We start from the raw sequence: 14,520 nt of genomic DNA on the forward strand, positions 1-14,520 counted from the left end.
GTTTAAGGGAGAAAGCTGCAGAATGCAAATATAAAGTGGTATAGGCGTGCGAGAAGTCAGAAGGTCCGAGGAGACAGCCGAAGGCCTGTATCTCTTTGCTATTGGCTTGTGAAGAAGTAGTGTTCTGTTGGCATGGCTGAGTCATTGAGAGACAGTGCGTGGAAGGAGTTTGAGTGCAAGTGGCGATCCAGGGGAGAGGAATATCAGAAGGAGAGTTTGAAACCCTGGAGGTGGACCCTTGCGGAAGGTGGATGAGAGTAAGCATCGGTTTGCGAGAAGATTCCAAAGTGAGCGCTTGGAGAGTGGAGATTGGAAACCCTCGTGTGAAGGACGGAGTTCAGTGAGACTGGTTGGTTCACGGTGTGACAAGTGTCTGGGGGGAGTTGAGGAGAGATCCATAGCATCTGTTTGGGGCAGCATCTGTCACTTGGTTTCAGAGTGTGGTGTGTCTGACCACAGGTCACCTACTGGTTTACATGGACTGTGTACTTACTGTGAATGTTAGAGTATAAGATAGCTTTTGTAACTTGTGTGATCCTTATGAATCTGAACATAGTTGTAAAGGTGTAGCTGTGGGTATTGTAATGCAGTTCATCTTTCTTATTTAATAAATGTTTTATTCTTTTGCTAAAAGTTCATCAGCTGACTCCTGCCACTCTGTTCAGTAGCCACGCTCCACGTATCTAAACAAAAAATAAAAGTTAGAATCTATCAGGGCTCCACCCTGGGATCAGGCTTATCCAGTAGTAACGTCAGCTGGGATCATAACTGTGGGCACTTTGATTCTATGTTTCTCTGCGCCAATAAAAATAAACACTCGGTCGTAAAGAGCAGATGTTTCCAGAGAGACAACTTACTGAAGAGGCAGAAAGCAGGGAGAGTGAGAATTGCGGGTCCCTTTATGAGCAGTCTTGAGGAGCGGGGGGATTTGCCCCTGCTCTGTAAATAGTGCTGGGATCATAGGGCGGAATGTTTAGGTCAGTGTGTGGGCGCGCGCCTGACCCAATCGGACGCGAAATCAGGGCAAGCGTCCCGACTTCACACCGCGCTCGCGCGATATTTCGGTCGGCGGGCACATGTGAAAGTCAGAAGCGCACCCGCCGACAATTAAGAGGCCGACTGAGGACAATAAACTCGTCATTGTCTCCGATTGTTCGGTCCAACCTTACGGTCAGCGGACGGGGGAATCAGCCGGGTGGACTTTGTATTTTTCATGAAGGGCGGGATGAGGTTTCCGTTATTAAATTAAAAATAATAAAAATCTACGGGCAGCATTTTTATCACGGATACGTTCAGGTGACTGATTCTGATGTGTGGACAATTATTTCCTGATTTTAAAAACGTTTATTTATTGGTTTTAAAGTCTTCAGCTCCCTGCCTTCAGGGAGCTTTCATTCAGCGCCCGCCCTCCTCTCGCTCCCACCCCGGCAGCGCTGAGCATTTGTGTGCCCGCTTCACACTGGCTGGCCATTAATTGTAAGGTTAACACTGATCGGGGGGGGGCCGATTGAGGGAGCTGGTCCGTTCCCGGGCTGATCCCGGGCCCACCGAACCCACCCCGCCCCCCCAACCTAAAAATCCTGCCCATAGAGTGGGTTTTATTATAATGGCAACAGGTCAGAGCCTCAGGATGTAAAGTAAAACCAGCCCACGTACCGAGCATATGTTAATCCACATGTGTGAATCTGTAACTGTACATGTCTCTCCATGGTAACATCTTGAAAGGGGTTGAGATGTCGGGGCACATTTTTAAAAAAAATTCAGTTACGGTATGGGAGCATCGCTGGCTGGGCCCAGCATTTATTGCCCATCCCTACTTGCCCTTGAGAAGGTGGCGGTGAGCTACTGCGGCCAGACTCTGCCCTCTTTTTAAAGTGGCATCAGCAGTTGGTAGCACTCTCACCTCTAAGCCTGATGGTTATGTGGAGATGGTGGTGTAGTGGTAATGTCACCGGACTAGTAATCCAGAGCCTGGGTTAATTCCCTGGGGATGTAGGTTCCAATCCCACTGTGGTAGTTGGTGAAATTTAAACTCAATTAATAAAATCGGAAATTAAAAGATGGTCTCAGTAGTTGTTGTAAAAACCCATCTGGTTCACTAATGCCCCTTTAGGGAAGGAAATCTGCTGTCCTTACCAGGTCTGGCCCACATGTGACTCCAGACCCACAGCAATGTGGTTGACTCTTAACTACCCCCTCTGAAATGGTCCTAGCAAGTCACTCAGTTCAAGGGCAATTAGAGATGGGCAACAAATGCTGACCTTGCCAGCAACATGTGCATCCTGTGAAAGAATAAAGAAAATAAAAATAAGCACAGCAGCAAAGTGGTTATGTAACTGAACTGGTAATCCAGAGGCCTGGACTAATGAGTCTGAGACATGAGTTCAAATTTCACCACAGCAGTTAATTAAATAAATGTGGGATAAAAACAAATATTAGAGATGGTGATCATGAATGTATTGTTTTTCTTGTAAAAGTCAATCTGGTCACTAATGCCCATTAGGGAAGAAAGTCTGCTGTCCTTATCTGGTCTGGTCTACATGTGACTCCGGACACACAGCAATGTGGCTGACACTCTGTGTATGTTCAATTGCTCTGTATTTGATTATGTGAGTCTGTTTACTATTGATGCTCACTGTGCTTCATTGGTTAAGCCTGGGTGTGGACTCAGAGAAAAGTAAACAAAACTGTAAAAAGAGCTGCAAGCTGAAACATGGAGCGGACATTTTAAAGCACTGGGAATCAAACCTGTTACACCCACAGGGCAGGATTTTTGCCCTTGGTGGGGGTGCTCGGCAGGGGCCGGCAGGGGCAGCAGGGGCGGTTGGCTCCACACCACGATTTCACGCTGGTGGGCCAATTAAGACCCGCCCAGTGTGGAACGCAAGCAGCAGCGCTCAGTGCTGCTTGTGCGGTGGGGGGAGGAGAGCGAGTGAGCCTAGCGACATCTTGGGGAATGTACGCGAAAGAGCGCTTCAATCTCCCTGAGGCATGGAGCTGCCTCGGGGAGATGAAGCGCTGTTTAAAAAAAATAAAGGGAATAAAATTGTCATAAAACATGTTCCCTCATGTGACACTCTGTGTATGTTCAATTGCTCTGTATTTGATTATGTGAGTCTGTTTACTATTGATGCTCACTGTGCTTCATTGGTTAAGCCTGGGTGTGGACTCAGAGAAAAGTAAACAAAACTGTAAAAAGAGCTGCAAGCTGAAACATGGAGCGGACATGTCACATGAGCTGGGACATGTTTTTAATTCAAAAATAAAACTTTTATTTGATGCTTATTTGCTTTAGGAAACCTCATCCCGCCCATGGATGAGGTTTCCCAAAAAAATGTGAAGGCCGCTCTGCCTTTTCGTCTGCCCGCCAACCGTTTGGTTAGACGGGCAGTGTACGTTTGGATTTAATTAGCTTCTTAAGGGCAGTGATCGGCCTTATAATTGTGGGTGGGGGGGCGTGGCTGACTCTGGTGCGCGCCTGACAAACGAAATATCGCGAGACTGCGCGAAGACAATGGAATGTTCGCCCGATGTCATCGCTTGTCATTTTACGCTTGGGCGCGGGCCAATATCTTGCCCATAGAAACTGGTGTCATCTCTGCATGGATCCGCGATGCCAAATATAAAAACAGAAACACCTGGAAAAACTCAGCAGGTCTGGCAGCATCGGCGGAGAAGAGCACAGTTGACGTTTCGAGTCCTCACGAGGACTCGAAACGTCAACTGTGCTCTTCTCCGCCGATGCTGCCAGACCTGCTGAGTTTTTCCAGGTATTTCTGTTTCTGTTTTTGTTTTGGATTTCCAGCATCCGCAGTTCTTTGCTTTTATAACCAAATATAAAATACTCTGAAGTGGCTGAGTAAGGCACCTGGTTGTTTAGCTATGCTGGCCTTGTCAGTGATGCCCACGTTCCATGGACGACCTTTATAAAACCTCCAGAGACTTGGCACCTATGGAGAACATGTGATGGAAGTTTCAGGAAGCAGTGAGGAATGAAAGGATGCTCGCTATTGGATGTGCCTGCCCACAATTGAGCCTGCAAATAAGTGACCACACTTACGCAAATGCAACTGTTTATTAAGTTCCACAGCAAGGAAGTGAATATATTAAACCAAACATACACTACACCCTCTGTGCATCAACTGTACAAATTTAAAAAGAGTCTAAGATCAGGATACTGAAACATTGCTACCGCACATGTCTTCTTGGACCTTTTATTGACCAGCTTCCTTGCAAATTGTGAACACCAGGATGCTGCAGCATAACAGTTACCAGACAATAGGTAATCCAACACTGATATATTTACAGGAGGGGGCAATGGGAGCAATAGCACAGAGAATGAATGGGAGGCCTGAGGGAGCCACAGCAAGCTATGGTAGGAAGGGTCAATGGGTGTAGCATGTGCATTGTGCAGCTGAAGACTGATACTCTCAGGAAGCAGAACAGGACCCAGATGGGCTTTCAAAGCTAATCTGGTGGGGCTGTGGATGGAAGAGTGTTCCTAGTGGCAGCTGGCAGAATGGGGAGAGAATAACATTGAGATCTCTAAACTCCTGGGAGATATCATTTGCATCCCCTTGAAGCACCAGCCGCAGCTCCATGGGTAGCACTCTCACCTCTGAGTCAGAAGTTTCATGTCTGACTTCCGATTTGAGCACAAAATCCAGGTTCACATTCCAATGCAGTACCAAGGGAGTGCTGCACTGTCAAAGATGCTGTCTTTTGGGTGAAATATTAAACTGGAGGTCCCGTCTGCCCTCTCAGGTGGACTTAAAAGATCCCAAGGCCACTATTCGATGAAGAGTAGGGGTGTCCTGGCCAATAATTATCCTTCAATCAACATCACTAAAACAGATTATCTGATCATTATCACATGACTGTTTGTCGGAGCTTGCTGTGCACAAATTGGCTGCCATGTTTCTTACCTTACAATAGTGACTACACTTGGTCCTTCCCCATCTCTGGTCTTTTCTTTTTAACACATCTGTGATTTTTCTTCCAGATTTTCCAGTATCATTGGATATTGTTGAACTAGATGGAATGTAGTAATCGCTCAACCAGAAATTCCTATGTTCCTATCCTTTTTTATCCATTCATGGGATGTGCGCTTTGCTGGCTAGGCCAGCATTTATTGCCCATCCCTAATTGCCCTTGAGAAGGAGGTGGTGAACTGCCTTCTTGAACCGCTGCAGTCCATGTGGTGTAGGTACACCCATAGTGCTGTTAGGGAGGATATTTTTCCAAGTCCGGGGAACTTCCAGGTGGTGGTGTTCCCATCTATCTGCTGCCCTTGTCCTTCCAGATGGTAGTAGTCATGGGTTTGGAAGGTGCTGTTGAAGGAACCTTGGTGAATTCCTGCAGTGCATCTTGAAGATGGTACACACTGCTGCTACTGTGTGTCGGTGGTAGAGGGAGTGAATGTGGTGCCAATCAATTGGGCTGCTTTGTCCTGGACAGTGTCCAGCTTCTCCAGTGTCCAGTGTTGTAGGAGCTGCAGTCATCCAGGCAAGTGGGGAGTATTTCATCACACTCCTGACTTGTGCCTTGTAGATGGTGGACAGGCTATGGGGAGTCAGAAGGTGAGTTACTTGTTGCAGGATTCCTAGCCTTTGACCTGCTCTTGTAGCCACAGTACTTATATGACAGTTTCTGGTCAATGGTAACCCCTAGGATGTTTATAGTGGGAGATTCAGTGATGGTAATGCCATTGAATATCAAGGGGCGATGGTTGGATTCTCTCTTGTTGGAGATGGTCATTGCTTGGCCCTTGTGTGGCGCGAATGTTACTTGCCTCTTGTTGCTTAGATTAAGCCTGGAAAATTCCTGTTGAACTTCGGAATGATGCGGGGAAGGTTTCCAAGCCTAACTGCACTGGGTGACATGCACAGAATGTGCGGTTCTGGGGGGCAGTGGGGGGGGTGGGCTGAACTCGATAACTATCTGAATACTACCTGCTGAAGCCAAATGGAGATGGACAAGGTGGGAAATAAGCTGAAATTTTTAATTCAAATGCTATTATTTACACATTTCCACTAATTTGAATCCATTCTGATGGTTTCTCCGAATGGAGGGAGGAGTTTATTTCTGACGATTTACTTAATTCCTCCCCACCCCTCCTAACCTTTCAATCCCAGTGGATGCATCACGGGCATATACGTGTCAATATTTAGTACTGTGAGGCATCATGATGCAATGTGATTAAACAAATCTCTTAAATTTGCATTTGGATCAACGACAATCTTCATGATATAACAAGTAGTGCAGAATAGAACTGAAGTAATGCTAGTCGTCGGTATTTGAATAATCTTTCTGATTTTCACATTTCTATGCTGAGGAGTCAAAGGAGTAGACAGGAGGCACTACTCTGGGCTTTACATTGTCCAACCCAGGTTTAGTGACCTGTCCGGAGATCTCCAAAAGACCACAAGAACATAAGAAATAAGAGTTGGAGTCGGCCATTCGGTCCCTTCAACCCTCCTCCACCATTCAACAAGATCATGGATGACCTTCTACCTCAATTTCATCTTCCACACTCTTACCATATCATTAATTCCCTTTGTAACCAAAAATCTGTCAACCTCTGTCTTGAAGATGCTCAACGACTGAACATCCACAACTCTCTGGTGCACAGAATTGCAAAGATTCACAACCTTGGCTTTCATTGCAAGGGGTATGAAGTATAAAAGTAATGGAAGTGCTGCTACAGCTGTACAGGCCTTAATGAGACCACATCTGAAGTCATGTGTACAGTTTTGGTCTCCTTACTAAAGGAGAGATAGACCTGCATTGGAAGCAGTTCAGGGAAGGTTCACTAGGTTGATTCCTTGGGTGAAGGGATTGTCTTCTAAGGAAAGGTTGAGCAGGTTGGGCCTATAATCATTGGAGTTTAGAAGAATGAGAGGTGATCTTATTGAAACATATAAGATTCTGAGGGGACTTGACAGGGTGGATGCTGAAAGGATGTTGCCCCCTGTGGGGGATTCTAGAAATATGGGGCAGAGTTTAAAAATAAGATGGGGCAAAGGGGGATCTTCTCTCCAAGGGTCATTAGTCTTTGGAATTCTCTTCCAGAGAGAGGAGTAGAGGCTGGATCATTGAGTATATTCAAGGCTGAGTTAGACAGATTTTTGACTGATAAAGGAGTAGAGATTTATGGGGGGGCAGGCAGCAAAGTGGAGTTAAGGCCTCAATCAGGTCAGACATGATCTTACAGAATGGCAGAGCGGGCTTGAGGGGCCGATTGGCCTACTTTTGCTCCTATTGTTTATGTTCTTATGATCTTTTGAGTGAAGGTATTTCTCCTCATCACTGTCCTAAGAGGCAAAATAGTTTTTTTTTTAAAACAAAGGCTTTTTCCTCTTGAGTTATTTAATGGTGTCAGCTGTGGCTCAGTGGGATAGTAATTCTCATTGCTGCGTCAGAGGTGGGTTCAAACCTCACGCTGGAGACGTGAGTATAAAATCTACGCTGAAGCTCCCAGTGCAGTGCTCTTGACCAACTTCACTCCAAGAAAGCACAGATGTTCTCGCTATTTATTACATTGCTCTTGGTGGGATCTTTCTGTGCCCAGGCTTTGCTGTCACATTTCCTTCATTCCAACAGGAACTATGCCTCATTGGCTGCAAAGTGCTTTGGGAACCTACCAAGGTTGTGAAAGGTACTATAGAAATGCAAGCTCGTTCTTCCTATTCTGTTTGGATATCTTATTTTCATGGACAAACTCAGCAGGTCTGACAGCAACTGTGGAGAGAAAGACAGACTCAAAATGTTAACTCTGCCCTTCTCTCCACAGACACTGTCAGGCCGGCTGAGTTTTTCCAGCACTTTTTGTTTCAGATTTCCAGCATCCGCAGTATCTTATTTTCATCATCACTTTCACTAGTGACAAAACATGCATCAGAATTATCTCTGCACAGCACCTCCCCACCAGCGGCCGTCCCCACCCCCAATCCTCCCCCGCCCCATTTCGTGGCCACTATTATTGAGAAACTGCAGCGGGAGGAGGTCAAGTGAATGATCCCAGTGTGGGTGTAAAGAATAACGGCGAGGGTAAAGTAACGCATGAAATAGCAACTGTTCACCGCTGAGGTCGTCTTTGCAAAGACTGCAGGTGGCAGGGAGGAGAAGGGATCGAGATCGAAGGCCGTAGGGAGAGCGTGTACTCAAACAGGAGATGGAGCGATGAGTCTTCTGACAAAGAGGAGAGAGAGTGCGCAGGGTGTGAGGAATGTGGAGAAAAGAACAATGGCATTTAGGTCACACCTTAAAACATCCTAACGTGCTGCACAGGAGTGTTAAATGAAACTTGACACCGAGCCACATAAGGAGATGTTAGGATAGGTGACCAGGAGCTTGGACAAAGAGGTGGGTTTTAAGGAGAGTCTTAACAATAGGGACGAAGAGGGTTAAATTAATTTTTGCCAGTAGAGTGAAACACGCTCATAGCAAATTGAGGACCCATTTTACACCAAGCACCATCTTCCAGTGACTAGTGAAGACCAATTCCACATCCACCCCCCCAGCAAGGGGACTGGAGACCTTAGAGAGAGAAATGAGGGCCAAGGCAAGAGAATTGTCCACCTATAAATAAGCTTCCTCGTGACTACTGACTCTGGGCTTGACAAATGATGACAACCCAGGAGAAATGATCCAATGTTTAAATAGGGCCCACAAAGCAGAGATTAGACAAAGGCCCTAAATCTAGGTTTCTGCATCGCCCAGATTTCCCCTCCCTCTTGCTGAAGACCCCACTGAGGATTTCTACCTCTTTTAAGGTTGTAGGAATTTACTTCACGGTATATTAATGAACGTCACAGTGCCCCAAACCCATTGGGTCCATCATTGGCAGGTCCCCATTGCCCATTTCTATCCATTATTTACATTTCTTGAAGAGAGCTTCAATCCAACTCCATATCTGAGTCCGAGTGCAGCGAAATCTGCTCCGCCATTTGCTGCATTGTCTCGTCCAATGGTGTGAGCTTCCCGTCACAGCCTACTCCCATTGGCTGGATAATTTGTTCCCTGTCAATAGGTACAAATAAAAGTGCATCAGGAACATTAGAACAGGAGGAGGCCATTCGGGCCCTTGAGCCCGTTCCTCCAATCAATTGAATCATTGCTGATCTGTACCTCAGCCCCATTCACTCACTTTAGTTCCATAACCCTTCACCCCTTGCCCAACGAAACACCTCCGTTTTTAAATTTTCATTTGACCTTGGGCCCACCCCACCCCCACTCTTAGCCTCAATAGTGTTTTAAGGGAGGACATTTCAGATTCCCATTGCCTTGTGTGCAGAAGGTCTTCCCGACATCACCTGTGAACGGCCTCACATTCCACGATTGAAAATAAAACCTCCCGAGCGCCAATTACTGAACCACTCGGACATTTTCCAAACCCGGTGTCCCAGGACCGTAAGGCAGCTAGAGGAATTTCGGATCAGCGTTATTGAACTGGAAGCCGAACTGCAGACGCTGGGCTACATGAGGGAGGGGGAGAAATACCCGGACACGTTGTTATAGAAGACAGTCACGCCTCTTAGAATAGGGTGGTCTGTTTTGGTCAGCAGTGAGGGACAGGAGGATGTGACTGTCAGTGAGGCAGGTAATGGGACCGAGCAGACGGTAAGGGAGGAGCCTCAGGCTTTGCAATCGTCAAACAGGTTTGAGGTGCTCATAAACCTATGTAGATGAAAGTGAGGTTTGCAAGGTTGGATGAGCAGGCTAGACATGACACCATGGTACAGGAAGCCGTTCAAGCGGGAGAAGCAAACAGAAATGTAGAGGTAGCAGGGGACAGTATAATGAGGGGGATTGACTCCGTTCTCTGCAGCAAAGAGCGAGAGTCCAAGGCGGCTGTGTTGCCTGCCCAGTGCCAGGGTTCAGGACATCTGCTCAGGGCTGGAGAGGAGTGGGAGGGGATGGATCCAGTCGAAGTGGTCCATGTAGGTACCAATGACATAGGCAGGACAAGGAAAGAGGTTCCCCATAGTCAGTATGAGAATCTAGGCACCAAATTAAGAAGCAGAACATCAAAGGTAATAATCCCTGGATTATTATCTGAGCCACGTGCAAATTGGCACAGGACAAATAAGCCAAGGAGCAGGCGATACTAGACCTAGTATTGAGCAACGAGATAGGATTAATTGATAACCTCCTAGTGAAGACACCCCTAGGTAGCAGCAATCATAATATGATTGAATTTTACATTCATTTTGAGGGAGAAACGAGTGCCTCCAAGACTAGTATTTTAAACTTAATTAAGGGCAATTATATGGGCATGAAAGCAGAGTTAGCTAACGTGAACTGGCAAATGAGGTTAAGGGATACGTCAATGGAAGTTGAGTGACAGACATTTAAAGGGGTATTTCAGAATAAGCAGAATAGACACATTCCAATGAGAAAGAAAAATTCCAAGGGGAGGACACACCATCCGTGGTTAACTAAAAAAGTTCAAGACAGTGTCAAACTTAAAGAAAAAGCATATAATTACGCAAAGATGGGTGGCAGGTCAGAAGATTGGAAAGAGTATAAAAGACAAAAAGATTAATAAGGAGGGAAAAATTAAAGCATGAGAGGAAGCTAGCTAGAAATATAAAGACGGATAGTAAGAGTTTCGATAGATATTTAAATGAAAGAAGAGTTAACAAAGTGAGCGTTGGTTCTATAGAAAGTACGTCTGGGGAATTGATAATGGAAAGTAGGGAGATGGCAGATGAATTAAACAGGTATTTTCCTTTGGTCTTCACTACAGAGGATATAAGTAACATCCTGGACATAGCTGTAAATCAGGAAATGAGAGGGAGGGAGGAACTTGGGTAAATTACACTCACCAGGGAAGTGGTGTTGAGTAAATTGTTGTGGCTGTGGGGCTGACAAATCCCCAGGTCTGGATAGACTTCACCCTAAGATCTTGAAAGAAGTGGCTAGTGAGATAGTTGATGCACTGGTTTTAATTTTCCAAAATTCCCTAGATTTGGGGAAGGTTCCATTAGATTGGAAAATAAAAACTCACGGTCTAGGGGGTAACATATTAGCAATGAGATAGGATTAATTGATAACCGCTTAGAAGATAGAAGATTGGCTGGCTGGCAGAAAGCAGAGAGTATGCATTAGTGGGTTTTTTTCTGATTGGCAGGATGTGACGAATGGAGTTCCACAGGGGTCTGTACTGGGGCCTCAACTTTTTACAATTTATATCAATAACAAAGATGAGGGGAGTGAAGGCATGGTAGCTAAATTTGCAAATGACACAAAGAAAGATAGGAAAGTATGTTGTGAAGAGGACATAAGGAGTTTGCAGACAGATATAGATAGATTGAGTGAGTGGGTGAAAATCTGGCAGGTGGAGTATAATGTAGGAAAATGTGAAGTTGTTCACTTTGGCAGGAAGAATAAAAAAGCACAGTATTACTTAAACAGGGAATGGCTGTAGAATTCTGAGGTGCAGAGGGATCTAGGTGTTCAAGTGCATGAGTCACAAAAAGTTAGTATGCAGGTACAGCAAGTAATTAAGAAGGCTAATGGAATGCTATCTTTATTACAATGAACATATTATAATGAACATAAAAGTAAGGATGTTATGCTTCAGTTATACAGGGCATTGGTGAGACCACATCTCGAATACTGTGTGCAGTTTTGGTCGCCTTATTTAAGGAAGGATGTAAATGTGTTGGAGGTGGTTCAGAGGAGGTTTACTAGATTGATACCTGGAATGAGTGGGTTGTCTTATGAGGATAGGTTAGACAGACTGGGCGTGCATGCATGTGTGACATCAGCATCCCATCAGGGATAACCAATGGAATAGGGGGTGGGGTGAGGCAAGGGGAGGAGTCAGAAATGGTGATCAGGAATAGGGGTAAGGGTTGGGAGTGGTTCAGAATGATGCAAAGGAAGCAGGAAGCTTGGGAAGGGAGTTGGGAATTGGGGAGGGATCAGGAATGGGGAGGGGATGGGAATGGTCGGAGGGATTGAAAATGGGGGAAGTGTCGGAGATGGTGGGGTGCAGGTTGAGAATTGGGGACAGATCAGGAATGGGAGAGGGGACTGGAATGGTGCAGAGGGATTGGGAATGGGGGCAGGATTGGGAATGGGGGCGGGGTCGGGAATAGGGAGGGGACGGGAATGGTAAGAGGGGTCGAAAATGAGGGAGGTATCAGGAATGGTGGGGAGCAGATTGGGAATGGGGGCAGGGGTCGGGAATGGGGGTGGGATCAGGGATGGGAGAGGGGACAGGAATGGTACAGAGAAACCAGGAATGGGGGAGGGATTGGGAATGATACAGAGGGATTGGGAATGGGCGAGGGATCAGGAATGGGAGAGGGGACGGGAAAGGTGCAGAGGGATCGGGAATGGGGGAGGGGTTGGGAATGGGGGGAGGGGATGCACTATTGCCGATTACTGCCTTGGCATTGAGTCTTGGTGCAGAAGTTGCTCTTGAACTTACCGGGACAGCTTGTCGAACATGCTGACGAGTTTCATGGCTTCATATTCTTTCTGTTCATCTGTCATCCCCTCCATGGGGTTTGGAAGCTTCTCCTCCACTCGTCCTGTCACTGGGTTTATACTGCGAGGTGGAGAGACAGGGAGAAGGAGCTTAATGACCTTATTTAAAGAGACAGACACATCTCGAATCTCCACCCCAATCCCCGAACCCTTTGTGCATGATCTCAATATCCGATCGCTTGCTGCCTGGAGTTTGCTTACTTCGGTTTTGCCTCTTTGTATTCTTCAGTGTCTGTGTCCTCTTCCTCCGAATATTTTCCATCTCCCCTTCCTCCTCCCAGGAGTCCTCGAGCTGCCAGCAGCCCAGCTGCATTCCCGTATCCGGTGTATTTCACAAAACGGGATACTGCGGGAAGAGGAAGCAGAGTGATAGATACCAAGAGGAGGAGGAGGGGGGTTGGAGAGAGAGAGAGAGAGAGAGAGAGGGAGGAGGTAGAGAGAGAGAGAGTGGGAGAGAGTGGGAGGGAGAGGGAGGGAGAGGGAGGAGGGAGGTGTTAGGAGACAGGAGGAGAGAGAGAGAGAGGGGAGAGGAAGAGAGAAAGTGAGAGAGAGTGGGAAGGAGAGGGAGGGTAAGGAGAGAGGGAGGGAGAGGAGAGTGAGAGGGCAAGGGAGGGGTTAGGAGACAGGGAGAGAGAGAGAAGGTGGGAGAGGATAGGAGACAGGGAGAGAGAGAGAAGGTGGGAGAGGATAGGAGACAGGGAGAGAGAGAGAGGGAGACAGAGAAAAAGTGAGAGAGAAGGGGGCAGAGTAAACAGGGTGACAATACAGAGAGGGAGAGACAGAGAGAGAGAGAGACGACAGGATGGGGGTTAGGGAGTGAGACGGAGTGGGAGAGAGAGTGAGAGAGGGAGAAAGAGAGACAAAAGGAGAAAAGAAGCAGATGTAATGGTATCAAGAGATGGGAGAGGAAGACGAGGGGTAGGAGAGGGATAGTAGGAAAGAGAAGGGAGAGAAAGGCGAACAGAGGGGGCAGAAAGAGAGAGAGATGGGGACAGAAGGGGGCAAAGTTAGAGAGAGAGAGAGGGCACATTGTTCATCACTCAGCATATCACCCACACCTCCGTTAGCCCCCGCCCTCCTATGCTGCCCCTACTGATGCCCCTATACCTTGAAGCTGTTGCATGGTCCACCCTTCAAGCCACCCCTTCCCCACCCTTGGCTCTTCCACTCAGCTCCTCCCACGCACTCCACAACATCAGACACCATCTAACCCCTGCCACCACTATTCTACCTGCAATTCCCCACTGGGTCAACTTGTGAGTTTAGTTTCACATCTTCAGAGGGTGAAGCCAATTAGAGGCTCGGTGGGTGGGGGGCAGTGGGTGGGGGGGGGCGTTGGAGGGGGGGGTTGAGTTCAGCAGGTGAACCATCGAAGTTGCTCCGCTGCTCCTCCTAGTGTCAGGTTAAGGAGCAGCAGTGGCTTCGCTGCAGATCGCTGGCCTATCCAATAGGCTGATATAGAGTGGGTCAGGTCAGGGATGGGGAGGGGTAATTAGGTTGTAGGGTGGGAGATGACTCATGTAAATCATAAGGGAAGATTGATCTTGCATTTCTCTAGCGTCTTTCATGACCCTTGGGACGTCTCAAAGTGCTTCTCAGCCAATGAAGCACTTTGGAAATGCAGTCACTGCTGTCATGTGGGAAACATGACAGCCAATTTGTGCACAGCAAGCTCCCACAAACAGTAATCTGTTTCAGTGACATTAGTTGAGGGATTAATATTGGCCCCAGGACACCAGAGAGAACTCCCCTGCTCTTCTCTGAATTAGTGGCCGTGGGGTATTTTACGTTCACCTGACAGGGCAGATGGGAAAATCATTAACACCTCATCTGGTAGACGGCACCTCCGAGAGTGCAGCACCCCCTCAGTGCTGCACTGGGAACGTGAGGCTCAAGCATCAGGAGTGGGACTTGAACCCACAACCTGTTGACTCTACGGCTTCCCATTGATCCCATAGACACCAACAGGGACCAAAGGGGCCGAACAGCCTATATCCGGATTGTAAAACTCAACTCAAT

At 47.1% G+C, this 14,520-nt stretch overlaps 1 protein-coding gene across 2 annotated transcripts in view; it reads right to left on the bottom strand.

The window, feature by feature from the left end:
- Positions 1-613: 613 nt before the first annotated feature.
- LOC144669426 (chaperone Ric-8A-like) overlaps positions 614-14,520 on the bottom strand; it is a 37,483-nt gene continuing 23,576 nt past the window's right edge. Inside the window, exons 8-10 of one of the 2 annotated variants that reach the window (XM_078531846.1) lie at positions 12,703-12,847; positions 12,443-12,562; positions 614-683 (exon numbers count right to left, since the gene is read on the bottom strand). In XM_078531846.1, coding sequence (XP_078387972.1) covers positions 662-683; positions 12,443-12,562; positions 12,703-12,847 — 287 coding nt within the window. In that variant the 3' untranslated portion in view covers positions 614-661. Of the gene's footprint in view, positions 684-7,957; positions 9,022-12,442; positions 12,563-12,702; positions 12,848-14,520 lie in introns of those variants that run through there. The other variant, XM_078531844.1, reaches the window with a different exon arrangement.

Source organism: Cetorhinus maximus, chromosome 29 (assembly GCF_964194155.1).
Source record: "Cetorhinus maximus chromosome 29, sCetMax3.hap1.1, whole genome shotgun sequence".
In the NCBI taxonomy this organism is placed as follows: Eukaryota; Metazoa; Chordata; class Chondrichthyes; order Lamniformes; family Cetorhinidae; genus Cetorhinus; species Cetorhinus maximus.